Source organism: Choloepus didactylus, chromosome 5, assembly GCF_015220235.1.
Source record: "Choloepus didactylus isolate mChoDid1 chromosome 5, mChoDid1.pri, whole genome shotgun sequence".
In the NCBI taxonomy this organism is placed as follows: Eukaryota; Metazoa; Chordata; class Mammalia; order Pilosa; family Megalonychidae; genus Choloepus; species Choloepus didactylus.
The window spans coordinates 38,953,346-38,978,425 of NC_051311.1; the positions used below are offsets into that span (position 1 = coordinate 38,953,346).

The window sequence follows — 25,080 nt, forward strand, 5'->3', positions numbered from 1 at the left end:
CAAGTCCAGATTACCACAAAACCAGAAACATGTTTCTTAAAGTGGAGGGAGGATGGAGGAGGAGTGTGGGAATGTGCCGGGTCAGCAAAGATGCTCCCGGACCAGGAACAAATACATTTTCATCTTCTTCCTCCCGTCATGGTGCACGACCATCTGTCAACACAGGAGAAGCTGCGACGCAGGGCTGCATCCCCGGCGTCTACTGTATCAGCTCCGCAGTTTAGCTTAGACTCCAAGGGTTCAGTAAACACTGGGGGATTCAAAGAATTCATTCCAACACTCTCAGTCTCTGGTGTTGCAAAGTCAAATAAAAGCATTATTCATATATTCAGTACAAGTTTATTGAACCCCCTCTAGGTACCTGACGCAGCGTTGCCTCCAGAAGTACAAAATATATCCGCCCTCAACCATAGAGCTTACAATCAGGGTAGGGGTGGGGAAGCAGATGGTCAACAAATTTACATACAAGTAAACATTGCAGGTTAGTGATTAAAAAATAGTCTATTTTTTCTTCTTCCCCAAATTGCCTCAGACTCCAACAGGTCTATTTTAAAGGTCCAGCTTTCAGTGTAACTCTTGTTCTATGTGTTTTAAGATCTCACTTTGCTCTGAAGCCAGACCACCCTCCCAAAGCATCTACCAGCTGTGTGACCTTGTGCAAGTGTCTGTTTCAGTTTCCTCTATGTAAAATGAAAATTATAATAGTATTAATGCCTATGTAAGTTGTTATGAGGGTTAAAGAGTGAAGGAAATCATAAAAAGTGCTTAGTTTTCTCAATATAAATCTTTTGTTGATTCCTGGATTCTTGGTTTTTGTTAATAGAAATGAAAATTTTAAATTTAAGTGTATGACAATTTGTTTTGGTACACCAGTTTTGTAGTCAGGTACCTTATAAACTCATGTTAGAGTCCTTTCAATATACCCTGTATACAGTCATATCACCTGTGAGTCATTTCATTCTTTTTGGATCCTCATACCTTTTTTTCTTTTCCTTGTTTTATCGTCCTGGCTGACATCTACTGTAATGCGTGAAAGGGCTGCCTTGACTTGTCTGTGATCTGAGAAAACACTTCAATATGTTGTGATTAAGTTTTATGTTTGCTATTTAAGCTTTTTTTTTTTGTAGATAATCTTCATCGAATTAAGGAATATCCCTTCTTATTCTAGAGTATTTGTAGACATTGGCTCTTATCAAATGATTTTTCTGCATCTATTAAGATTATTACGTGATTTTTCTCCTTTAATCTCTTATTGTGTTGAGATCCGTTTAATGATTTTCAATTGTCAAACTGTCCTTGCATCTCATAGATAAACGCAACTTGGTCATGATGTTTTATTCTTTCATATATTGCTAGATTCTGATTACTAATATTTTGTTTAGGATTTTTGCTTCTATGTATACTTTTTGAGATTAGTCTGATTTTCCTTTTGCTTACTGTCCTTTTCAAGTTTTGGTATCAGGGCTATGCTTATCTCATAAAATCAGAACATTCCATAGTTTTCTGTTTCCTGGAATAGTTGGATATTTTGTGTATTACTGGAATAATTTTCTCCTTAAATGTGTGGTAGAACTTAACTGGTGAATCATTCTGGGCTTGTAGTTTCCTGTGTGGGAAGATGTTTGATCATGGATGCAATTTTTCAATGGTATGAACAATTCAGATTTTCTATTTCTTCTTGAGTCTATTTTAAGTTTGTTAAATTTTGTAGGAATTTTACATTTTACTTGACTTTTCAAATTTTTAGCAAGAAGTTGTTTCCATTATCATCTTTATCTAGTCTGCAGCTTCAATAGACATGTTACTGTTTTCATTCCTGAGATGGGTAATTTGTGCCTTCTTTTTTTATTGATGAATTTCACCAGGCTAATCAATTTATTACTTTTGTCCAAGAAGCAGTTTTTGACTTTGCTGGTTATATCTATCATATATATGCTCTTTATTTCACTAATTGTTGCTCTTTTCTTTCATGCCCCTTTAAACTCTCTTTGGATTTCCTTTGCTCTTCTTTGTAACTTCTTGTGAGTTCTCAGCCTTTCCTTTTTGACATACTCATTTATGCTTGTATATTTTTAAGTACTGATTTAGTGTTATCATACAAGTTTTATATTGGTACTTTCCTTATTGTTCAGTTCAAAATATTTCTAATTTCCATTATGGTTTCCTCATTGACACATGGGTTATTTAGCAGCATAATTTTTTTGAATATAAAAGAATGTCTATTTTTTTATTTCTAGCTTAAAAGCTAAGTATGATCAGAGAATGTATTCTATATAATTTCAATACTTGTAAGTTTGTTTAAACATGCTCTAGGGCTTAGTATATGACCAAAGGCCAATTTAAAAATATATTCTGTGTGTGCTTGAAAAGAACGCATATTCTCTAGTTCTATGGTTCAGTGTTCTCTATACTCATCAGTTTGTTAATTGGCTTGTTCAAATCCTTTACATCTTTCTTGGTTTATTTTTCTTGCTTGTTCTATCAATTTCTGAGAAAGGTATCCCCAAATCTCCAAAATATGTGTGTGAATTTGGGATGTTTCTTGTTTTAATTCTTTAAAATTTTGAGGCAAGTAGAAGGAAGAATGGAATGATTTTTAAAAATTATAGAAGAAAAAAAAACAACCCTCAAAACAGGAGGGACTATATAAAGCACAAAGTAAGATGGTCTATTTAAACTGAAATATATCAGTAATTATATTACAAGTAAACAGATTTAGAGCTTCAAATAAAGGTTTTCAAGCTGCATGAAAAAATAAAATCCAACTACAAGCTGCTTATAGGAGGCACAACACAAGGATACAAGAAAGTTACTAGTAAAAGTCTGGTCTATTGGCCTACAGGCTCCTGTAGGGGGAAGCAGTGACGTCATGGTGTGGTCCCCTGCACTCCCTTCTCTTCCTTCCCAGTCTCCCTTCCAGTGGGCCTCAGTACGGACTGAATCATGTCCCCCTGGATATGACATGTTTAAGTCTGAACTCCTGGCCTTGTGGTTGTGATTAATTTGCAAATAGGAGCTTTGAGGATCCTATTAGTTAGGATGAGGCCAAACTGAATCAGGGTGGGCCTTAACCCAACATGGCAGAGTCCTTACAAGCAGAGAAAATTCGGATGCAGTAGGAGACAGATGTGGAGAGCTGCTCTGAGTGGAAGCAGAGACTGAACCAGGGAATGCCGGCAAGCCACCACCAGAACCCTACAGACTTCGGGGAAAGGATGATCCTGCTGACACCTTGATTTTGGACTTCTAGACTCCAGAACTGAGACAGTAAATTCCTTTTTTAAGTCAACCAGTGGTGTTTTGTTACAGGAGCCCTGGTGAATGAAGACAGCCCCCCTCAAGTGTTGGCCTGGAGATGATGGGTGTGTGTGGGGGAGGCTGGGGCCGGGGAGCCAGACTTTTGTACTTTTCCATCTTATGGTGGTCTCAGGATGGCACATGGCAGACGGAATACTTCGAGGATGTCTAAAAGTGAGCGCACAGAAGGTGGGAGGTCGGCCCCCATGTCAGCCAGGAACCCCTTGATGGCTAGTTTCCAACAGTTTCCAAAATGGCAGCAGGTGTCTCCAGGCTGCAGGTGGCCCCTGGTGCTTGGGCAGCGCTGAGCCAGAGCCAGCTCTGCCCTCCCTTCCCCCCCCAAATCCCTTGAGTTCAAAAGGATCCCTCAGTTTCTCCTCGAAACAATCCTGTAAAGTAGGTGGAGATGGAGACATTGCCAAAGTCGTAACTTGCATACCAAGTATTTTACACCAAATCACTTTTCTAGAAGGTTTATCAGTTAACAGGTGTAAAAGGGTTTTGTTGGTGTGGCAGTGGACAGGATCTAGGGAACTAACTCCTGTGGGATGAATGTAGCTGCAGGCCGTGGAAAAGTCTTGCCACTTATTTTCTTACTTACAGTCCGATTCTTTCAAAAAACAAAACAAAGCTTTGAACTTACTATACAGTTGAACTGGACTGTGCTCACTCATGAATATCCTCGTCTCTGTCACAAGCAGGCGAAGGCTGGAAGGAGGAAGTTTTGCCCCAGTGGGTGAGTTGGTTGTGCAAAGCACTGGAAAGTAATGGACTGGGAGTGTATTCCTAGCTCTGCCAACTAAAAGCTGTGTAACTGGGAGCAAATTATTTAAATTTAATGCCTGCTGCCTAAGGTTTGTGTTGTGGCTCACAGTTGTAAAATCAACACAACACTACATCTGCAAGTGCCAGGCCAGAGTATATGGCGGACCCCTTCCTACCCCAGATGTCTGCACCCTCCTCCGCTTAGAATGAAAAAGGACAATGGGTGGACCACCCAGGAGGGGTGGAAGACAGGAGCGGACGCTGGCGGGGTGGGGTGGGGGGCCTCTCCTCCTCTCCTCCCGGAGCCCTCACCCGGCCCTGGAAGTCCTGCCTGTATGCCACTCACTGTCCTTCCACAAGTCCGCCCCGCCCCTCCCCACCGGCTCTGAGACGCGCCTGGCATTGCGCCTGCGTATCTCGAAAGGAGCTAGACTCATCCTTCAGAATTCTTCAGGAATGGAAAGCCTCTAAGAACTTTTTCTGTTCTTTATTCCGTATCAAGCATGACTATAAAGTGAAGAAACTGCTTATTTTAAACATCTTACATGATCTTATGAATATTAGTGACAGAGATATTCTAGTTCTCAAACTATTTCAGCATCCCCTTCATAGGCCAGTCTGTCTGTGGCTCCACTGAGCCCGGGGGCGAGGCTGCCCAGCCCTCACTGTTGCCCTGTGTGGGTCTCCGGTGACCCTCACATTAGGAAAGCGTTGGGAAAGCTGCCAGAAGGCCCTGCTCACTCAGTCTTTAAATACAACCCTTCACTGAGCCTGGTATGGGGTAAACTTTAGCCACTGTGAGCCTAGGTTCCATTCTCTTATGCCCAGTTCTCTGCTACCTGACAGCAGATTTGTGCAAACCCATAAAAGGCCTCTCCTTCCTAGGCCACGTGTGTAGTTAGTTCCCAGAGATTCCTCGAATCAAGTAAGGAACTCAGGTGGGAACTTAAGACTGGGGTTAAAAGATTCAACCCTGGGGGAGGAGATGAGGTAAAGAGACAGGCAGGCAGGTCCCCTGGGTCTCACCAAGCGTCTGCTGAGGGGTGGGACTGAGACCAGGGCAGAAGCAGCCCTGGTGATGCCCCAAGGGGTCTACGCCCTGCTTTCTTCCCCTAAGATGAACCCAAGAAGCCCAGCCCAGCCCCTTATAAGTGCATGCCACTCTCTCCCAAGAAGTAATTTGGGAATTCCTTTCCTCAGCCTCTCCTCTCCCAACTCTACCAGCAGATTGCTGAACTCTCTCGAGGGTGCCTGGGAGGGGAAACAGCTTGCACCCACTCCTCCCCACCCTAATCCAATCAGCCATGCCCAGTCTGGACACCCACTGAGCTCCCGTCTATAGAAGTCAAGGGCTTTTCTCTTAGCAACCAACTGCTTTAATTTCAGAATCCACATGGGTAAATCCAGCTTAGACCAAGGGGCAGAATACTCCCCAAACAAAATCTGGGCCAATATTTACTCCAGGAAGGCAGGAGCCAAACCTTTCCCAGTCCGCTAAGACCAGGAATGGCAGGTGGTAGGAAAACGGTGGCCCCAGGGTCACTTGAAACCTGCAGGAAGCACCCCATGTACGTGGGGTGTGTGCACACACGTACGCTACCCACCCATTAGCTTTGTTGGTTACAGTGGGAAGGATGGGGGGGGGGGGGATGCAACATTCAACAGAACCTGAGCCAAGAGGGCCAGAGGCGTGGCTGAGGAATGCGTCCCCCAGTGGAGTCCTCCCTGAAGCAAACACCATCCTGGGGGTCAGGGGCAGTCAGGGCAAAGCGGGGAGCTCTCAGCACCTTTATGCCAAGAAATGGAGCAGAGGTGAAGGGACGGAACTGCCTTCCCTGGCAGAGGTGGCCTGGGTTGGGGGCAAGCCGGTTGTCTAGACCATACTTGCATCCTCAGTAGGGTCTGAATCAATGAAGAACTCGGTCTTGGGTCCCCCACCTTGGGTCTCTGAGCTCACTTCCCCAGATTTCCTCCTGGGGGGCTCTCTGGACTACTGTCAACAGGCTGTTTGAATCCTTGGGCTGATTTCGAGTTGTGTTTGGTATAGCTACTGCAGACGGAGGTTCTGCTTCTGCGCTGGCTTTAGGAGGAGAGGCAATCTGCGGGGACAAGGCAGCAGGCACTAAGGAAGGCAGGGGGCCCTGGGAGCCCCCAGTGTGTCCGAGAAGGGGTTGCATAGTCATCGTACCACAGAGGCTGGGTGCCGGGGGGACAGGCTGCTGGGAAGGTCCGGAAGGTATGGCTGAGGCTACACTTGCTCTGGCTGGGGGAGTATCTGGGGGCAGCTGGGGCACCAGGTGGCGCTTCCCTCTGGAGAGGCCGGCGGGATTGCCAGCCCCGCGGCCTTCCACCTGGCCCCGCAGGACCTTTGGTTTGGGCCTGGTGGGGCCCTTCTGTCTCCAATAGGGCAGGTGTCTATGAATAGGGCCTCTGACCCAGTGAGGTCGCCGGGGGAGGCCCCGCAGCTGAAGAGCCTGCCCCCTTGGTGCCAGGCCCCAGGCACGCCTTCCTGGCGGGTCCACCTGACTCTTCATGTTGGCCACCTCCTGAGACAGGCCTGCCAGGGCCGTGGCCAGCCGACCCAGTGTCTCGGAGAGGGAAGCGCTGAGGCTGTGCAGCTCCTGCTGGAGGCTGCTCCCACAGGGGCACAGCGGCTGCTGGGGGGCAACTGGCCACGCAGGAGAGGCGGGTGCTGGGAGGGGCAGGTCCAGCTGTGGAGACTTTGTGGGTGACGCAGGCAAGCCCCTGGGAAGAAGCCTCCCGTCAGTCCTGGCTAAAATCAGAGCAAGAACCTGGGGTGAGAGTGTCTTGGGTTGTAAGGACCTTTTCTCTCCCTGTCCCACCCTCAGAGATCACTTTGAACTCGTACATTAGGCATCTTGCCCCTTTGGAGGCCTGGCTTCTAGAGAGAAAAGATGCCTCAGGCTTGAGAATATCTATGCCAATTCCTTATTATATCAAGATCGGTCACTTCTGGTTGTTCCCAAAATTCATGGGCAAGATATGCCATAGCTTGGGTTTCCAGGGTAACCAAGCTCTCCTACGACAGTGGTCTTCTCACCCTTGTAGGGAGAGAGTCAGTGGATTCCTTGGGCCACCTTTGGGACCACACAGCCCCCCAGAGCTCCTACACCTCAGTCTGAGGGAGTGAATGAGAAGGGCCCTGAGCAGCCTCACGCAGACAGCCTGAGGCCAAGGCAGCAGAGAAGCACCTGCCGAGCAGGGCTCCCCAGCCTGAGGGCCCCCAGGCGCTTCCAGTGGAGCGACCTGCTGGTGGCTTCAATATTTAGTGCTATTGGTCATGAGCAAACCACAGGGGTTCCCAACCCTGTTGACCTATACCTGCCCTCCTTAGAAGTTACAGACTCTTAGGATTTTAAGTCTTAGAAATTACTTAAAAAAAAGAAAGTCACCTAATTCTTCATGCCAAATTCCCTCAGAACTGGTCTTGACCCCAGGCAAACCTCACGAGAAAGCCTTGACCACAGCTCTTCTCATTCTTAACCTGAACTGCAGTTACCACACCAGGACTGGGCGGGGGGAGCTGCTCCTCCACCCCGTCTCTCCCAGTCCTCAGCCTTGGCTCTGGCCTTCTCTTTTCAGCACCTCCAGGGCTTGCAAATGGTGCAGAAAATGAAGACTGCAGTGGCAGAAGGACCCAAGCTTTGCCTGGTCAGGTCAAGGACCCAGGCTCAGAGCTAGAGACACTGGCCAAGGGGCCTCCATCTCAGGCAGAGGCAATGGGTCAGGCAACCTTGGGCCGGCCCAGGGCTCTTAATCAAGCAGCTGAGCCTTGAGAGTACACAAACCTATGAGCCAGTTCTAGAATCCTCCCACCCAGACCATGTTTCAAATCTGTGGTGTGAGGATATCAACACCCATCCTAGGGCGAGGCACAAGGCCAAAGATCCAAGTCCCCTAAAGAGACTTCCCTCAGTCAGGAGATGTGGTTTGAGCCAAATTTTTCTGGATGACTTTGGCCAGGTCATTAATCCTGGGCCTCAGTTCCCTCATCTATTCTCTGAAGTCCCCTCAAACCCAAAGCTTTGATTCTAGGCGTATCAACCCTGGTATACATCTCAACTTATGTTTTGCCTCTAAAAGATGTCTGTGTGCTTCTGTGACCAAGCCAGCTATTTCTGTAAGAAAACACTGAAATAAGCAACCTGAAATGTGTTAAAGGGGAGGCTTTTCCTACCTATGACCCAAACAATGAACCTGGAAAGGTGTTACGAAAAAGCCTCCCCAAAGCAAGACCCAGCCCAAGCTGTAAGCCCTGGGTGTGGCGAACCTGCCCCACGGGGTGGAGCTGAGCCTAGAGCAGCATGGGTGAGTGAACCTGAAAACAGTGCCCTGGACACTCAAGCTCACCCTGGCCCCCTGCAGAGGACCCTTCCATCACCCTCACCCTGGTGGCCTGTGCAGAGCTCCTGATGACTTGAGGATGGGGAGCCGAGAGCCACCGGTTCACCTGCAACATGTCTTCCATTTCCACGCTCCAGGCCCCTGCATTCGTCACTAACCCTGGGTGTCCAGGGTCCATGGGCTGACCCAGGAGGCTGGCAGGGCCCTGGCCTGGGCCTCTTCTCCAGCTGAGGGGCAGGACAGGGATTCATAGTCGCCCCTGCAGAAAGAGCACAGAGAGCTTCGGATATGGATACAAACCATTTTACCAGAGCCATTCTGACGTGGGGATATTGCAACATGCCCACCCCCCCACCCCCCAAAAAAATCAAATTTTAACTTTAAAACAATCATTAAATGAGATACAAGATGGACATACTTACTCCATCCCTGATCCTAATTCTGGTCAAACCTGCCTGTGGGGATGTGTGAACGAGGACGTCTGTGTACTGGGTATGTTCCCCTCCTCTGCAAACTGGGTGGCTCTGGTTGGTCAGGAGGCGGAGACCAGGGAGAACAGATGAGGGGACCCCTGGCCCGCAGGCCGGTCACCAGCGAGGCCCCTCCAAGGATGTGCTCAGAGGCAGCCGTGACTAATACGGGGGAGCCTGTGGCCACGGGGATGCAGGGGGACACTTCTGCTTGGGCTTCCCTTGGTCCCACCCCCTACCCCCTCTCTGCTGTTTCCTGCGGCGCCCACTGGGCAGTGAGGAGCCGTGGGGAAAGCCAGGGGCTGAGCAGGGCAGAGGCCAAGGGCAGTGATGGAGGCGGCGCACTCCCCACACCCCTGACCGTCCGTCTCCGTCTGGTCCCGACCTCCTCCGGCACTGCCGAGGGGCCCCAGCCAGCTGGCAGGCTCTGTGTACACTTCTCTCCTAGATGACTGCGAGCTACCTCTTGGCTTCCTTTCTGCTTTTCCTGCTGGAGGAAACACTGGGTTCAGGGCTAGGACCAAGAAGTGAGGCAGCCTGGGGTGCTAGGCGGTTTTTCCAGCTTTCTTGATGGAACCAACTCCCAGAAGTTCTTTCAGGTTGGAGAAATCCCAATTTTGATGCAGAGTTTTAATAAAGACATTCCATTCAACACTCAGGGTCATGTGCTACTCAAAAGACTTGCCCTTTCTCTCAGACACAACTTTGCCTTATGGGAGAAAATAAAGCATGAGAAATAAGGAGAACTTTTCTGGAAAGTCAGTAAAAGGGACGAGTGGAATTCAGAGAACCCGGTCTCTAGACTTCTGGCCCTCCTGGAAGACAGGACGTTTCTCACTCCCTACCTTGACCTCTTTTCCTCTGAGGAGGTCCTTGGCTCACCTGCACTGAAATCTCGGCAGACCCCAGACTCTGTAGTTCTTTGGCTGTTGCCAGCGCTGCTGCCACTGCTGCTGGTGAGGGGGCTGCCTGGGCGTGGGGACAGGGTGACATGCCCCTTGCAGCTGGGAAGTCGGTTGCTCTCTGGTATCACAAACCAAAGCTGGCATCAGAGCGGTGGCTCTGCCCTCAGCCGTGGCGCACCACCCTCTCTTCCCCACGGCGAGTGGCTTACCCTGGAGGAGACGCGACCGCCAGGGCTCAGACTCTGGCCTCTGCTCTTCGCCTTCAGAGCTGCTGAAGCTTGAGCTGGAGCTGGGGCTGGGGCTGGGGCTGGCCAGGCAGGTGAAGTGCAAAGGCCTCATGGGCAGGATTCCCTTCAGAGAGTTCTCTAAGCAGTGGAGTGGGGAGGGCCTGGTGGCTGCCGCTGAGCAAATGAGAACAAAAGAACCCTCTGTCCACCGGCCCAGTGACAGCCGGGAGGACACTTGGCTTATGAATGTGGTGCAAAGAACCCCTGGCTGCCTTTCAGCTCAGCTGTGACCCAACACACACTCTGGTGGACTATGAACAGCTCACTCTTTGGTCATGAAAATGGAATGAAGTGAAGCCAGAATTTGACCAGCTCTCCAGCCCCTCTGGAAAGTCAGCTGGGGAATGTCCAGAAGTCTCAATTCTCTGGAAGCCACCAGTGGTCAGATTCCAGTCAGGCAGCCTCTCCTACTTCCCAGGCCAACATCCCTCAACCCCAGCAGTCAAAGAACATTTACTCATTTAGTGCTACAGGAGCCACCCCAAAAGTCAGTTCTTGCCTAAGTGGGAGTATTAAAAATACCATATTTATTCAAATAAGCCATCCTATCAACCCATTTTAGCAGAATAGGAAGGAATTCTGCTAGTAAGTTAAACTAAGTGACAGAAATAGAAGAGGGAGAACCTCCCTTCCCCCCTTATGTAGCTACAACAATAAAGAAAACAACAGTCTCCAAAGGAACCCAATGGATTGACATGAACAAAGTTCTCTTTTTTCCCCCTCTTTTCAGCACTTTTATATCACTTCATCTTCTTTTAGCACACCTTCAGAGCAGCTCCAGCAAGCAAGGGATTGTAAAGTGCAGAAACAGTAGAATAGAGAGGGAAGGGGAAATCTATTTCTACTTCAAACGCTTTAATTGGAGGGATGATATGCCAGTAAATACAGAGCGCAAAGAATTTATAGTCCTCTGAGAAGACATCAGCTCACCTTCCTGGAGCCACCTCCTCGCCCCGGGCCCGGTGGCACCGTGGTCCTTCAGCCCTTGCTTGTGGCAAGCAGGGAAGATGCTGGAAGAGAAGGCTGGCGGGCTGGTCGGATGGAGGCTCCTGCTGGGAACTTCTCTCCCAGCCAGTCTGAGATGGTACGGTTCACAGGACTCCCTGCTCCGTCCTGTTAGTAATGAGAAGGGAAGGCAGTTCATGCACAGGGGACAATTTCTGCCACCACTGGATTCTCAGGAGCACAAGTTTCTGCTGTGAGAAACACGACTTACAGACGCTTCATATTTTCCAGGAACATGCTCAGATCCAACATCTCTTTCCCCCCAGACCCAGCTACCTGGTTTTCTGGGGAAGTCACTCAGTGGATTAGTGCCCAGTCGCCAAGGCATAAAGGACCAACATGGCCAGGATCAAAAGAGACAGTTCACGAGGCTCTGGACTCAGGCCTTGGGCCATGGAGCCAGCAGACTGTGGACCTGGGATGTTCCCATTCTGGACTTTATCCATCACTCATGGACACCAGGAAATCTGGATTTCAGTGTTCAATAGCACTATCTGGCTTTCTGGCTTTCAGACGATCTCTGCCCAGGCCTGAATCCAGAACATTTTCTCATCTCAACACGCTGGGGGAGGCAGCATCTAGGTGGTCAGTGTTGGAGCTCCCTTTTCCCACTCCCCAGATACCTGCAGCAGGCACTGCTTTACCTTCCTTGTCAACCATCCAGTTCCTGGGCTCCGCTGTTCTTGGGCCTCCATCTGCTGCCGAGGACCAGGGCCAGGCAAGCTGTGGCCTGGGCACAGGTATATCTTTGAGGCAGTTCTCCAGACCTTGGAGTGGGGAGCTTCCAACTGGGCTTCCTGTGGAAATCAAACTTTCTCAGTCTTAGAGAGTTACAGCTGAGTCTCTGTAAACCCTGAGAGTCTTACCTGTGCTGCTGTGTCCACAGCAACTAGAGTCATGTTCTGAGGCTCAGAGCCACTGCACACATCACGGCGGTTCAGGGCATCGGACAGAGACCAGGCACCAAACACCCTGTCAGTGCTGGCTCTGGCTACACTACACGGTTACCTGTTCTTCCCGGTCAGGAAGGGAAGAAGTTAAACTGTTTTGGCCACTGTGGTAGGTTTAATTATGTACTCCAATTTAGACCTGTTCTTTTTTTTTTAAATTAAATTCAGTTTTACTGAGCTATATTCACATACCATACAGTCATCCATGGTGTACAATCAACTGCTCATAGTACCATTACACATAAAAGTAAAAAAGAACACCCAAATCATCCCCCCATCCCACCCTATTTTTTTCATTTAGTTTTTGCCCCCATTTTTCTACTGATCCATCCATACACTGGATAAAGGGAGTGTGATCCATAAGGCTTTCACAATCACACTGTCATCCCTTGTAAGCTACATTGTTATACAATCGTCTTCAAGAGTCAAGGCTACTGGGTTGGAGTTTGGTAGTTTCAGGTATTTACTTCTAGCTATTCCAATACATTAAAACCTAAAAAGAGTTCTCTATATAGTGCATAAGAATGTCCACCAGAGTGACTTCTCGACTGCATTTGAAATCTCTCAGCCAATGAAACTATTTTGTTTCATTTCACATCCCCCTTTTGGTCTCGAAGATGTTCTCAACCCCACAATGCTGGGTCCAGATTCATCCCCAGGAGTCATATCCTGCGTTGCCAGGGAGATTTACACCCCGGGGAGTCAGGTCCCATGTAGTGGCGAGGGCAGTGAGTTCACCTGCCGAATTGGCTTAGTTAGAGAGAGAGGGCCACAGCTGAGCAACAAAGAGCAGACCTATTCTTAATCTGCGTAACTGTGGGTATGAACCCACAGTAAATAGGATTTCTTGAAGATGTTATTTTTAGTTAAGGTGTGGCCCCATGAATGAGGATGGGCCTTAATCCAGACTGTTGGGGGCCGTACAAAGAGCCAGAAGCTGGAAGTCAGTGGGAAACCTGGAAAAGAAAGGAGAAGACTTCACCATGTGATGGGAAAGCCAAGGAACCCCAGGGATTGCCAGCAGCCAGCACTGGAATCCTCAGTCTTCAGGGAGAAAGCAAGCTTTGCTGATATTTAGATTCTAGACTTGTCCTAGGCTCAAAACTGTGATCCAAGAAGTTCCTGTTGTTTAAGCCAGCCCCATTGCATTCGTCATGGCAGCCTGGCAAACGAAGACAGCCACCCACATGGAAGTATGATCAACAGGCTGCCTTGAGGGTGATTAGCCACAGACATGGGTTCTGGGCTCCCTCTACTACACCAAGCCGCCACCACTGTGAGGGATGTCAGGCCCAGGATGTCTTAAAGATCCAGTGTGCTAAGGCTCCTTCACTTCTTACAGAAAGTTAACATTAAAGGCTCTCAGGCCTCTGGGTAGAATGTTGCAGGTCATGAGAGGTTGACAATAATACAGTAACCACTAGGAAAAAAAGACATATAAATTGCAAGGACTAGATGAACTACAACTGTAGAGGGAAGAGCCTTTCTTGGGTGAGGTGACAATCTGTGCCTATTTTCTTTCCTGAATGTATTTGCTGATTCTGGGCCCAGGCAAAGGGAGAGAAAATAGAAACCATCAGACCTTTTGGTAGTCATGTGCCGGGCACCTGATATGGCAGAGAGTAAATCAGAGGGGCCCCAGGTGTAGTTTTCCCCACAAGACATTTGCTGAGTTCTGGGACAAAAGGCAGAGTGAAATCCCCTGCAATCTGATATTACTTAGAAAACCTAGTCTGCGATAGAGGAATCATTAAAAGGAAGTGTGATAATCCATACAACAGAATATGATGCAGCTGTGAAAAAGAATGAAGTAGCTTTTGTGCCAAAGGAATATTAAGACAGAATATAGAAAGACGTCGAAGACAAAACTTAAGACAAAAAGCAAGGTTGACAAGAATGTGTGTGGAACGCAGCAATTTGCTTGAGTCAACAAAAAGTTTGATTCTGCCTAGAGTATCTCTGGGAAGGGAAACAGGCTTACAATAGTGGCTGATTCTGGGAAAGGGAAACAGGGCTTGGAAGGCAGGTGAGGGAGGGAGACTTCATTTTTCCTATTTAACTTTTTTTTTAGCTCTTGAATAAAATCGCATGATTATATCACCTATTAAAAAAATAAAAACTAGAAAGAAAAGTTGGTTTTGTAGAAAAGCATTTGAGGTGAAAACTCCTACACCCCAGAGGCCAAACACTAGTGGGTTTCAGCCACTGAGGCTGTGACAGACCCTAAGAGGCCCCGGTCCTGCTTCCAAAGGCCCTGGCTGGCCCGGACAACAGACTGCGGGATGCAGAGCAGACAAGGTGTCTGTGGGACACGACAGACCAAGAGTTCCTGGATTATTCAGCTGAGGCCAAGAGGGGCCACTGAATGGTTCTATATGATTCCTAAGAGCTATAACATGAATCATGATGAATAACTTGTAAAAGAAATAAAACAAAAGACTTACTATGGCTAAGAGATTTAAAAAGGAGTCAGGAGGTCATTCTGGAGATTACTCTTAGGCAAATATCAGCCAGGTATCACAAACTGCCAAAGAATGCAAAGCCTCAAGCAGCAATGTTCCTCAAAACCCAAGGACATCTTGACACCATAAACAACCACAAGATAGAGAACTCAGCTAACTGTCTAATCTGAGGGACCATAAAGAGTACCCCAAATATCCACCAACCACAAAAGACTTGTCTAATCTTCTTTTTCTTTAAAAACCCTTGCCTGGAAATGCCAAGATGAGACATGATTCAGGTTACTACCTGAATCTGTGTTCCCCAAATTGCAATTCTAAGACCCCAAAAATGCCTTTATTGCCTTGCAGCTTGGTTTGTTATTTCTCAGCTGACAGACTTTATTTGGAGGGATTTAGGGTAGACACAAAGTTACCAAATACCCTCTTTAAGGGGGTTTTATATGAACCTCATCCCAGTTTTTCCTAAAGCAGAGGACAGTTTGATATTCCATACACTTACTTCTTTGTGTCTGGGATAAGGAAGAATATGACGTTAAAGGGGATCCCTTCTTATTTTTTAAGAGATATTGGACAATGGCCTCACCTCCTGTTCCTACCCCCCAATACCCAAACACAAGTCCTGTGCCTGTTTCCTGCCCCTGTATCCTGAGCTTCGCGGCTGCCTGGCTAGGTGAGGTAGGGGTGGGGGGAGTCTTCAGTGTCCTTTCCCAGAATCGAATCCCCCCTCAAGCCAGCCCAGCCCACAGATCACCTTTCCTGGGCTGGTGCCCCTGGCTGCCCTCAGGGCTCCTGAAATCCAATTCTCCGTTGGTGCTGCTGGAGGAGAAGCTGGACGGGGTGCAGCGGAGTCCTGGGTGGCGGGCAGGGCTGTCTCTCACAAAGCCCTGCAGGCCCAGAGGGAGAAGAGGCCCCGTGGTCCCCTCTGTGGGAAAATAACACAGTCGGCATCACAGGAGAGGGCCCATCGGCGCTCCCAGGACAAGTTGTGGGGGGTGGCATGCAGGAGACTTGGCCCCAGAGGGTCTCCCATCAGAGTTTCCCCTGAGGCTAAGGCACTGACTGCTCTGGTGAAAATATTGCAGCATATTAATCCACTTCAACCCGACAGTTTGTTTCATATGACTAGAGAGAACAGGAATTCCAAGAGAAGGAAGTGGGGCAGGAAAATGTTAACCCATGTCCACCGAATGTGGGGAACTGTGCAGGAGTGGCATGAAAAGAAGGGGGTGGGGACGGAGGAAGAAGAGTGAGCCTGAGTTCTGGGTAGCGTTACTGTACCCCAGGACCCCCAGGATGGGGAGAAGGGGAAATGTAACCTGAAGGTGCTTTCAGCATCTCCCTCTGTTGCTGTGCCTTAGGGACAAATTCCACCCCGGGCCCATGACCACGGTCTACCTTCACTGTGTGATCTGTAGGGCAGTGGCTCTGGCCTCTGAAACCCAGGCTCTCCTTGCTGGGGGCTCCCGGACCAAGAGGCGGGCAGCGGCTGGCAGGGTAACGGCGCGTTCAGGGGAATGCCTTTCAGACAGGCCTCCAGGGCTTCCAGGGGCGAGCTTGAGGCACTGCTGTCTGGGACAGGAGACACCACCCTGTCATCATCCTTGGCAAGTCCCCAGCCCTGCCCATGAGGCCCCGGCTTAGCCCAAGGCTTCTGCAGGAGTGATGAATCCTATGCTAGGCTCTGGGGGACCCACCATGCAGGAAACCTTTCTATGGGGAAATTTTACTTCCCTGTCTACTCCCACAGAAGGAATGAAGACAGCTGTACTCTCAGGCCCCTAGGAGGGAGGATGGGAAGATCCATATGTATGCAGGGACCAGCTTTTGGACAGGCATGAAATCACTACAAAATGAATGCCCTTAAAATAGAAGGCTCACTGGGGCAAGCGTGTGGATTAAGGGAGTCTATGGAATAAGGGAGAGGGATGAACCACCCAAGAGGAAGGGCAGAATCTCGTCCAGGGGAATGAGGATCCCACTGGAGAGAATGCCAACAAACCACCCAGACCTCACCTCGAGCCACGGGGCCCCAACACGGCCCTTCAGCCCCTCTGGGGTCCCCGTGGTCCCCCAGGATACCAGTGGCAGAGGAGCTGTGAGTCCGCTTGCCGAGCTGCCAGGATGTAGGGATTGCGGGGTATGGAGTGCCTCTCTGGGGGCTCTGGGTCCAGCCATCCTCCATCTTCACCACAGAGAGAACGCCACCAGCTCCAGGACCCAGGCAGGGAGGAGGGGTCTGGAAGTGTCTGGGCCCTGTGGGAAGGGAGCCACTGGGAAGCCCAGGCTTCCAGCTAGACTCACCCGGAGTCATATGAGGCCATGACCCAAGTGGGCTGGATTCCGCGAGAATGTAGCCCACCCCTTACATACAGGGTTAGGATGGGCTTCCAAGGCCCCTGAGCCTCCATCACAATCACCTGCTCTAATGTACAGTTACTTATCAATCACCAGCAGATAATTCCAAATCAAATTGTCCTTTCACCCCAGGCCCCTCTGGGGTGCTTCCTTAGGTTTCTACTGAAGGTTTCTAGCATACCTGTCTTGACTGGATTTTCTCAAGGCTTTGTTCTGGTAAGCTAACGAGTACTGATAAGCTGAAGGGTGTGAAAATGTTCCCTATCCCAGCTAATGCAAGCTACATAAGCATAATAAGAACCCCCAAATCAAAATCATGTCGTGCATGTCTACTGAGCTGGAACTATGTCTTCTATTTCCTAGTCTTTCCCTCTTTCTCCATGATCCCTTCCTTCCTTCTGGACCTCTCAGCTGCTACTATACGAGGCAATCTGGAGAACTGTCAAGAATTTACTAAACACCTCCCACATGCCTAGTTTGTTCCGTTTACACAGTGACGGACCCGAACATCTGGTTACTCCGGCCGGCATGCTGACGCGTGGGGCCTGGGTGTTTTAACATGGTGGGTTACGTGCAGTCCTGCCTGGAGCAGGCTGAGGAAACAGATGACTTGCTGAGGCTGTCCCAGCCCACGTGCAGCCTTTACCTCCAGCATTCCTTCTCCAGGCCCCTGGCTCTTCCTGGAGCTGTGAGTCCCCTGCTTCTGAGGGTGTCTCCGGGATCTCCTTCAGACACTTCAGCAGACCCTCGAGGGGACGAGCCTCTGAAGCTGCCTCTGTCTTCACTAAAGGAAAAAGGAACAAATTTTTACCACGAGTGGACAATCCGGGTGGTGTAGTTAAAAGGGAACAGGGCCAGGAATCTGGAGTTGTGAGTCTTCTAGTAACTATGTTAGTCTTGTGTGAGCCACTGTCTATATACCCCCCAGAACTGGATGGATAAAGTGATGAAAGAGGTATAAAGATAGGTTGTAAAAGCAAAATACGTGTTATTATTCTAAGTACATATTTGAAAGAAGTAGACTAACTAGGCCACTCCTTTTAGATAGTTCTCAGGAGCCTGAATGGAACACCAAGCACCACTCAAGCTTTTTACATCCAGTATTGGGCTTAAACCTCACAACAACCCTGTGAAGTGTAAATAATTATCCCCATAGTACAGGTGAGGGAACCGAGGCTGGAAGGGTTGAAGTAGCCCATGAGCTCCTGCCTCTGAGGCCCTGGCTCCTTCTCCCACACCTTGGTGTCCAGCTCCCCGAACTCCACACTAAGCATCTGAGTGTCCAAATTAGTGACACCAAGTCAACATCTTTTCTCGCCAGGGTCCCCGTGTTAGGAACAGTAAAGGACACAGAAGAAACCAGGGCAAAGTCAAGGAATCACACCCCTTTTATGTTTTTGAGTTTCCTTTTTCCAGCAAACCAAATTTTATTCTCCCCAAGAAAGCCACTGGCTTCAGAAATATGCCACTGGTTATACTGTAACAGCTAAGTCGGTGACAATCCTTAAGAGAGACACTCTGGGGTAAGAGAAAATTCTATAGAAAGGCAATGAAAGCTTTTCAGGGGCTTCCGAACCTTGACCTGAGCAGATGAGGTCTCCAGGGACTCACCTTCCCAGGGTGGGCCCCCAGGTCCCAACTCCAGCCTGGGTAGCCTCGACCTGCCGGGGCCAGGAAGAGGAGACAGACTGCCTGGCGACGCCTCACGGTGCTGGGGTTCCGGCACAAGGATTTCTTTCAGACAGTTGATGAGGCCTTGCAAGGGGCTGTTCCCAGGAGATATTCCTGCAGCACGAACAGATAAGCCGAGGTCAGTTTAGTCCTGATGGTGGGAGCACAAGGCCAGCCGACAGGAGTGGGGGGCAGGGGGAGACATTGGCTCTAATAAAGAACTGTCTAAGCTCCAATGACCCTGTTTAATATCAGCCTCTTGTTGAGGGCTGTTCTTTCCCCAGAGATCTGTAGGAATATGATCTGAGATGGTGGCATTGAGGCCTTATTTTAAAGTGTAGCAAAACAAGCAAAAACCCTGCATTATAAATATGCCCACATTAATGCTTTCATATTTAAAGCTTTCCCATGTAAAGCATTAAAGCATTGCAGGAACAAGATCTGTGCTCAAAATATGTTTGGAATGGCTCTTTTGGATATAATCCATTGAGCCAAACTAATATAATTTTAGAGTTAATTTGATTTTGGAAGCAGCCAAATCATTTGAACCTAAGTTGAGTTAATAGAGAGGAGAATCAAGGCAGATAATAATGTTTCAGATAGAACATGAGGTGTGATGTCACAGTGACAGGGCTGGTTTTGTTGTGTGGCTCTGTAGGTAGTTGAGGGCTGGTGAGTATAAGTGACCCCCAGTGCTGGGCAGGGGGAGGGGGTTATGTGGGGTTAAGCGGCTGGTCCGAGGGAAAGCTGTGAGGCAGCAGCACCCTACCCCCATAATGCAGCCACTTCCCCCTTTGATGAAACTCAAGTTTGTTTACTTTTATGAAGTACATCACAAACATGGGTATGGGCATGTAGGTTTTTTGTTTTTTTTTTAACTTCTGGAATACTTTCCAATGTACAGGACAGTTACAAAATTAATTTAAACTCCATACAGAGAACTCCAACACACTCCTATTCCCCCAGATTGGGCATGGAGTTTAAAAAATAATGAAAATACCTTTCTGTATTACTGTATATGGCATATATAGAACATAACTTTCCATTTATGCACTATTTTTACTACTTCCTGCAAGTTTTGCCATGTAACGTTTTCATTTTCATTCAGCTATAAGTATTTTTTAATTTCCTGTATGATTTCTTTTTTGACCCATAAGTTACTCAGAAGTATTTTGTACATTTCCAAATGCGTAGATTTTTGTTTGTGTTTCTGTTTTGTTATTGATCTAAATGAACTGCACTGCAACTGGGGAACAGGTTCCATATGCTATAGATTTTTTGAAATTTCTGGAGACTTCCTTTATGGTCAATTTTCATATAGACTAAGGCCACTAGTCCCTGGTAACGATCTTAGAATGGGGGGATTCTGGGAAGATGCATATTTGAGTTGAGAAAAGAGGGTAATGCATCTCACCCTCTTTTCCCAACTCAAATATGTCTGCTGTTTTCAGTGGCAGCAAAATGGAAATAAAGTTAATGGCCATCCATAGGGTAAAAATAACCATACATCTCTACAACAGATTTTATACAGCCACTAAAAGAACAACTAGAGCTCTACCAGTAGGTATTGTGGAATATGAAAAACAAAGTACAGAAAAGCATATACATGATCCCATTTTTACAAAACAATAGCAAAAACCTCCAAATGTGACATATATTTACACATGTGCAGAGACAAATGTGGAAGCATACCTAGTGGGTTTGAAACATAGATACAGGAGGGGCACCTGGGGGAGGGGTATGAGGGTGGAGTTCAGGGGGGAGAGAGGCAAACAGAAAAAGAAAAAAGAAAAGACATTTAAAATATCCCTGTCATGCATAATATGATTTATTATGCTCCTATGGATTCAGTCACACATAATTACATATGCCTATCTATACATGTATACTAAGAATTTTTTAAAATTAAAAAACCCCTTCAGACCAGAAGGGATCATTGTTGCACTTAGGTTCTGAGACACAGGCACGTGGGCAGAGATGATGCTGTTTCTGCTGCCACCACTGCTGTCACCAGCAGCATGACATCATGATCAAAACCCAGGTCCAAGAGTCGACTCTTCTGGGTTCAAATGTGGTTTGACACTTACTAGCAGTGTCTCAATTACTCAAGCTTCCATGAGTTTAAGATTTTCCATCCATGAGATCAGAGACAGCATTCGCTTTGTAGGTTGTCATGAGGACCAAAGGAGAGCTTGACCTGGAGTCCTCTCCTTTGGTCCTTCATCTCTCTGCCCTTCCCCATCTCTGCCTCACTCAGCTGCAGGGCAGCCCCCACCCTCAGGAAAGTCATCCTCTTACCTGCCCCCATGGTTCCTCTCTCCTGTTTCCTATGGCTCCTCCTCCTGTCAGGGCTACAGCTGGGAGCGCTGGGCTCACTGCCGGGGACCTCTGGACCTTCCTTCCATGCAGAACATGGTTTGTCAGCAGTGTGTACTGCAGAGGACAGGAGAGCCTTTCTATCCTGGTTCCTGGCCCTGGGAAATCACCCCAGACCTGGTCCCCGTAAAGGATGGGTCTCTCAGCTCCCAATGTCCCTGGGCAGCAGCCATGTCCTGGGACTTGGAGATCTGTGGTGGGGCCAGCTCCCAGAGGGCTTGTTCCCGGAGACCATCCCCCGTCTCCTTCTGTTCGACTGCAAATACCAGTAGACGGTTCACTCTGAATACCCCTGGACCAACTCCTAATCCTAGCCTTTGACTCTGGCTCAGCAAGTGATGTCAGCAGACTCTGCATACAGGCCACAATCTTAGGCTCATACTTCTCTAATTAGGGCATGTGTAACCCCAGAGCAAAGTGCCAGATGATACATGAAACCACATGTGGTGTATTTTGATGGAATGTCAATTTTATTTCATATTAATTTTAAATAAAAATAGATATTCAGGAAAATGCAAAATTTATAAGAATTTTAAAAAACAACAGAAGACCCCAAAGAAATTCTAGTGGCTGCCATTGCCCTCTTCTGATATTAGGGTTGCTTTGATTACAAAGTCTGAGAATTAGTACAGGTATATTCAGCTATTTTACTTGCTGACAGGCATATATGCTAGAAACTGCCATGTGCTTACTGTGTGTGTGCACACGAGTACTCAACCATCTCCTTTTTGCTCTACAGACCAAAGGCCTGGTGCACTGTCCTGCTCCCTGTGGAGCTTTGTCTCTTTTTATCATCAGAGGAAACTGAATCCCAAAGAAAATGAAGAGGCACCAGATCCAGGTCCCACTGACTCCAGGGTTGGAGCCTGAAACACTGGAAGGCCTGGTTCTCCCTGCCCCACCCTGGGTCAGACTCACTGATGGGGAAGAGGCTTCCCTGCTCCCCTTCTCCAGGCAGGCTGCTAGAGGATGAGCTGCTGCAGGGCATGGTGGCCAGGCTGGGCCTGCGGACAGGGAGCTCTGGAAGGCAGCTGGGCAGGCCCCGGAGGGGACTCGTCTCCACTGTCACAGCTGCTATCAGAGAAAGAAAGGAGAGACACACAGGGGTTGGAAGTTAAACCCAGAAACTGGTAAATGCCCTGATACTGTCATAGTTTGGACCTTTCCTTGCCATGTTCCACTAACAATGACCAGGATATCAGGAAGCCTACACAATGTCATCACTGAGCTCTGAACTTTCTAGTTATATCCACCATCTTGCCCTGGTAAAATGTGAAGAAGCAGCTCTAAAGCAGAGTAGCCTATAAAGTTGCTTCCAGAACCCCTAGTAGATTCAGGCTGAGCTCAGCCCATAATGGTGTCCTGGCTCATCCTGTGATCCTCAGTCACCAAGAGCTTTCGTCTTTCTTTGTACTGTTTCTACCATCTATCCCATCCTTTCCATCCTTACTACCACCACTCCTGCCTCTCTGGCTTGGTTTCTTTCTCCAGCATATTTAACCTGCCTACCATCTCTCTGATCTAAAGACTTGCTTAAAGCATGGGTTTGCCACCATCTTTATCAATGATATCGGCAAATTATGCTAAAACTACACATGATGGCACTTAATTGTTCCATAACATGGCCCTTAGCCTATGGCAATAACTTCAAGTTGTTCTCCCCTTTGTTAATTTTAAGTTACAGAATTACTGATGTATAGCTGAGTACATGACTGCCTGGAATAAAGACATTTCACAGCTTGTCTTGCAGGTTAGTGTTGCCATATGAGTGCAATGGACAATGAGATGTAAGCACATGCAACTTCAGGGAAGAGTACTTAAAGAGAGAGAGTATCCACTTTTCCTTTCTACTGGCTATGCCATAGCTAAAGCTGCAGCAGCCAAATAAGATAGAGGGAGCCTAAGTTCTTGATAATCATGGATCCAACCCTGACTTTTGGGACAGAATCTTCTACTTAATTTAAACCACTGATATTTGTGGTTCTCAGTCATTTACAGAAGAACCTAATCCTCAGTGATAAGTCATCTAAGAGCCTGGCTCCCACACTGTTTCCTCAGGACTCTGAACAAACCATGTACGTTCTTAATCTCTGACTCTGCTTGGGCTTTTCTTCCTGCTTGGAATGCTTTTCACCTCTTCACATATCCAAGCTCTGTTCTTCCTTTAAGGCCCAAACCAAGTTCTCTCTCTTCCATGAAACTCTTCCCAGCTCTTGGGAAATCTCTCTGAACTCCTGTAGCATTCATTCATTCATTCATTTTACCTCTTACCTGGTACTTAGCACTGAAGTTAAGCACTTTCAGAATCGAAGGAACCTAAAGGCCACCGAGTCCCATGGCCTCATTTTGAGGAAGCCAAGGTTCAGAGAAAGCCCAGTGTCACACTGCTGGTAAATCACTACATTCTATAGTTGTATTCTTAGGAGGAAGGGTTTGAAAGTTTAAAAAATAGAGACCAGTAGATTCCATCAGCTGAGAGAGACCCAGGGGGAAACAACTCCCAAGAAGTGGCCTTCAAGGTGGAAACTAGGGACAGTAATCTAAATAAGCCTAAAGAGCATCTGCAGAGCCTGAAAGGTCTCTGTAGGAAGCTCTCCAACTTGCTCAGACAGGTTTCACAAGAGAGAGATGGGTGTCTACAACCAAGGATGACAAACAACAGCAAGATGCTATGAGAAGTGTAGCAGGAAGCCTGGGGAGCAGAATAAGTTAGGCTTCCTGCAAATCCTGAAGGCAACATGAATGGCTTTAAAAACTATATTCACAGCAAGAACATGTTAGCAGCAGACCAATCACCAGCTTTCCATATTGACGAATACTGTGAAAAAAGCAAAACTCAATTCTAATTTTATTTCCACTTTTAATGCCAAGAAATCATGAACTTCAGAGCAGAAATCATGGAACCAACATTAGAAAGAGCATTAAGGTCCAAGAGGCAAGAGAGTAAGAAAACATCTAGCCATTGTAAATGAGGTCAGTCTCCTTGAGCAGAGGTTCTCTCCTCTGGGGCTGAGAGAAGCTGTATTTGACCGTGGGTCAGTCAAGTGCTACTGGTCATGTGAGGCACTTGGAAAAGGGGGTGTCCCGGAGCTACATAAATATTTTCCCAATGCATTCAAGATATCTCTTTGGCAAAATGAAGATGAGTCAGCTAAACTCAAAGATTAATGGATTCATGCCAAGCCAAAGAGAAATCTGCAGCTGCTTGTGCAGGGTTTCGGAACTGACCCGAGTTTACTGAATAGTTTGATTCAGGTCTTCACTTTAGATATTCATAAGAAACTGTCCAAATTTCTAGGTGAAACCATGTCAGAAGAAAGAGCTGATGTTAGATGACAAGATCCATGAAGATTTTGGCAGGCTGGATAGTTGAGGAAATTTGACAAAATAAAAAATGAAGACAGAGATTAATGTAAAGCTCTATGGTTGGGCCAAAAAAACTACCTATGTGGCATAAGATGGGGACAAGGTGACTTAGCAGCATTTGTAAGAAAGAGAGAGGAGCTGCTGACACAAAGTTCTAATACCAACCAGTTGTGACGATAGCAAGGTAAAAAAATCTAGATCTACATGATTAAACAGGGCCTGCAGGGAGGCCTTGGCTCAAGCCATGCTCTGAGCCCAGAGTCCAAGAGCAGCTCTGGGCTCTACATAGGAAGGACAGCCCAGAAACTCTGCAAGATGGGCAGGCAACTTGAAACACAGTATGAGGAAAAGCTGAAGACACTGGAAAGGTTCATCAAGAAGAAGGGCAGCTTAGGAGAAGGGGCCCACCTGCAAGGTGGAACCAGGATGATAACTAGAAGGTACAAAGTCAGACTTCAGATTTCTGACTGCCACAGCCAACTGAAAATGGAAATGGGCTACTTTAGCAGAAGTTGGATGACCACTTGGTCAGGATTTGGCAAAGAGAGAAGTCAGGTACTGGAGTGGAGGAGGGGTAGAACCAATGACCTCTAAAGGTAGATCCTTTCCAATCTCAACACTGGGAATATTCTAGGAATATCAGATTACCCTAAAATAATTCACATACCTTCCAACAGAGGGACCAGCACTGCAATACTAAAGCATTTTTTTTTTTTTTTTGAAATTCAAAGACATTTCTGATTCTTTATTTTCTTATACCCAGATTGAAATTTTCTCTTGCATTTTCCACAGTACTTAAGAAAGTG

At 47.6% G+C, this 25,080-nt stretch overlaps 1 protein-coding gene across 17 annotated transcripts in view; it reads right to left on the bottom strand.

Moving 5' to 3' along the window:
- Nucleotides 1-1,039: 1,039 nt before the first annotated feature.
- Nucleotides 1,040-25,080, bottom strand: part of KRBA1 (KRAB-A domain containing 1) — a 37,108-nt gene continuing 13,067 nt past the window's right edge. Inside the window, exons 5-20 of one of the 17 annotated variants that reach the window (XM_037835883.1) lie at nucleotides 21,827-21,982; nucleotides 20,831-20,965; nucleotides 18,473-18,646; nucleotides 17,508-17,645; nucleotides 16,520-16,759; nucleotides 15,902-16,075; nucleotides 15,258-15,428; nucleotides 11,739-11,891; nucleotides 11,020-11,202; nucleotides 10,012-10,203; nucleotides 9,780-9,920; nucleotides 9,259-9,387; nucleotides 8,883-8,951; nucleotides 8,465-8,686; nucleotides 6,251-6,835; nucleotides 6,005-6,161 (exon numbers count right to left, since the gene is read on the bottom strand). In XM_037835883.1, the coding sequence (XP_037691811.1) occupies nucleotides 6,145-6,161; nucleotides 6,251-6,835; nucleotides 8,465-8,686; nucleotides 8,883-8,951; nucleotides 9,259-9,387; nucleotides 9,780-9,920; nucleotides 10,012-10,203; nucleotides 11,020-11,202; nucleotides 11,739-11,891; nucleotides 15,258-15,428; nucleotides 15,902-16,075; nucleotides 16,520-16,759; nucleotides 17,508-17,645; nucleotides 18,473-18,646; nucleotides 20,831-20,965; nucleotides 21,827-21,982 (2,879 nt within the window). In that variant the 3' untranslated portion in view covers nucleotides 6,005-6,144. Of the gene's footprint in view, nucleotides 6,836-8,464; nucleotides 8,687-8,882; nucleotides 8,952-9,258; nucleotides 9,388-9,779; nucleotides 9,921-10,011; nucleotides 10,204-11,019; nucleotides 11,203-11,738; nucleotides 11,892-15,257; nucleotides 15,429-15,901; nucleotides 16,076-16,519; nucleotides 16,760-17,507; nucleotides 17,646-18,472; nucleotides 18,647-20,830; nucleotides 20,966-21,826; nucleotides 21,983-25,080 lie in introns of those variants that run through there. The other 16 variants (XM_037835869.1, XM_037835875.1, XM_037835870.1 and 13 more) reach the window with 16 other exon arrangements.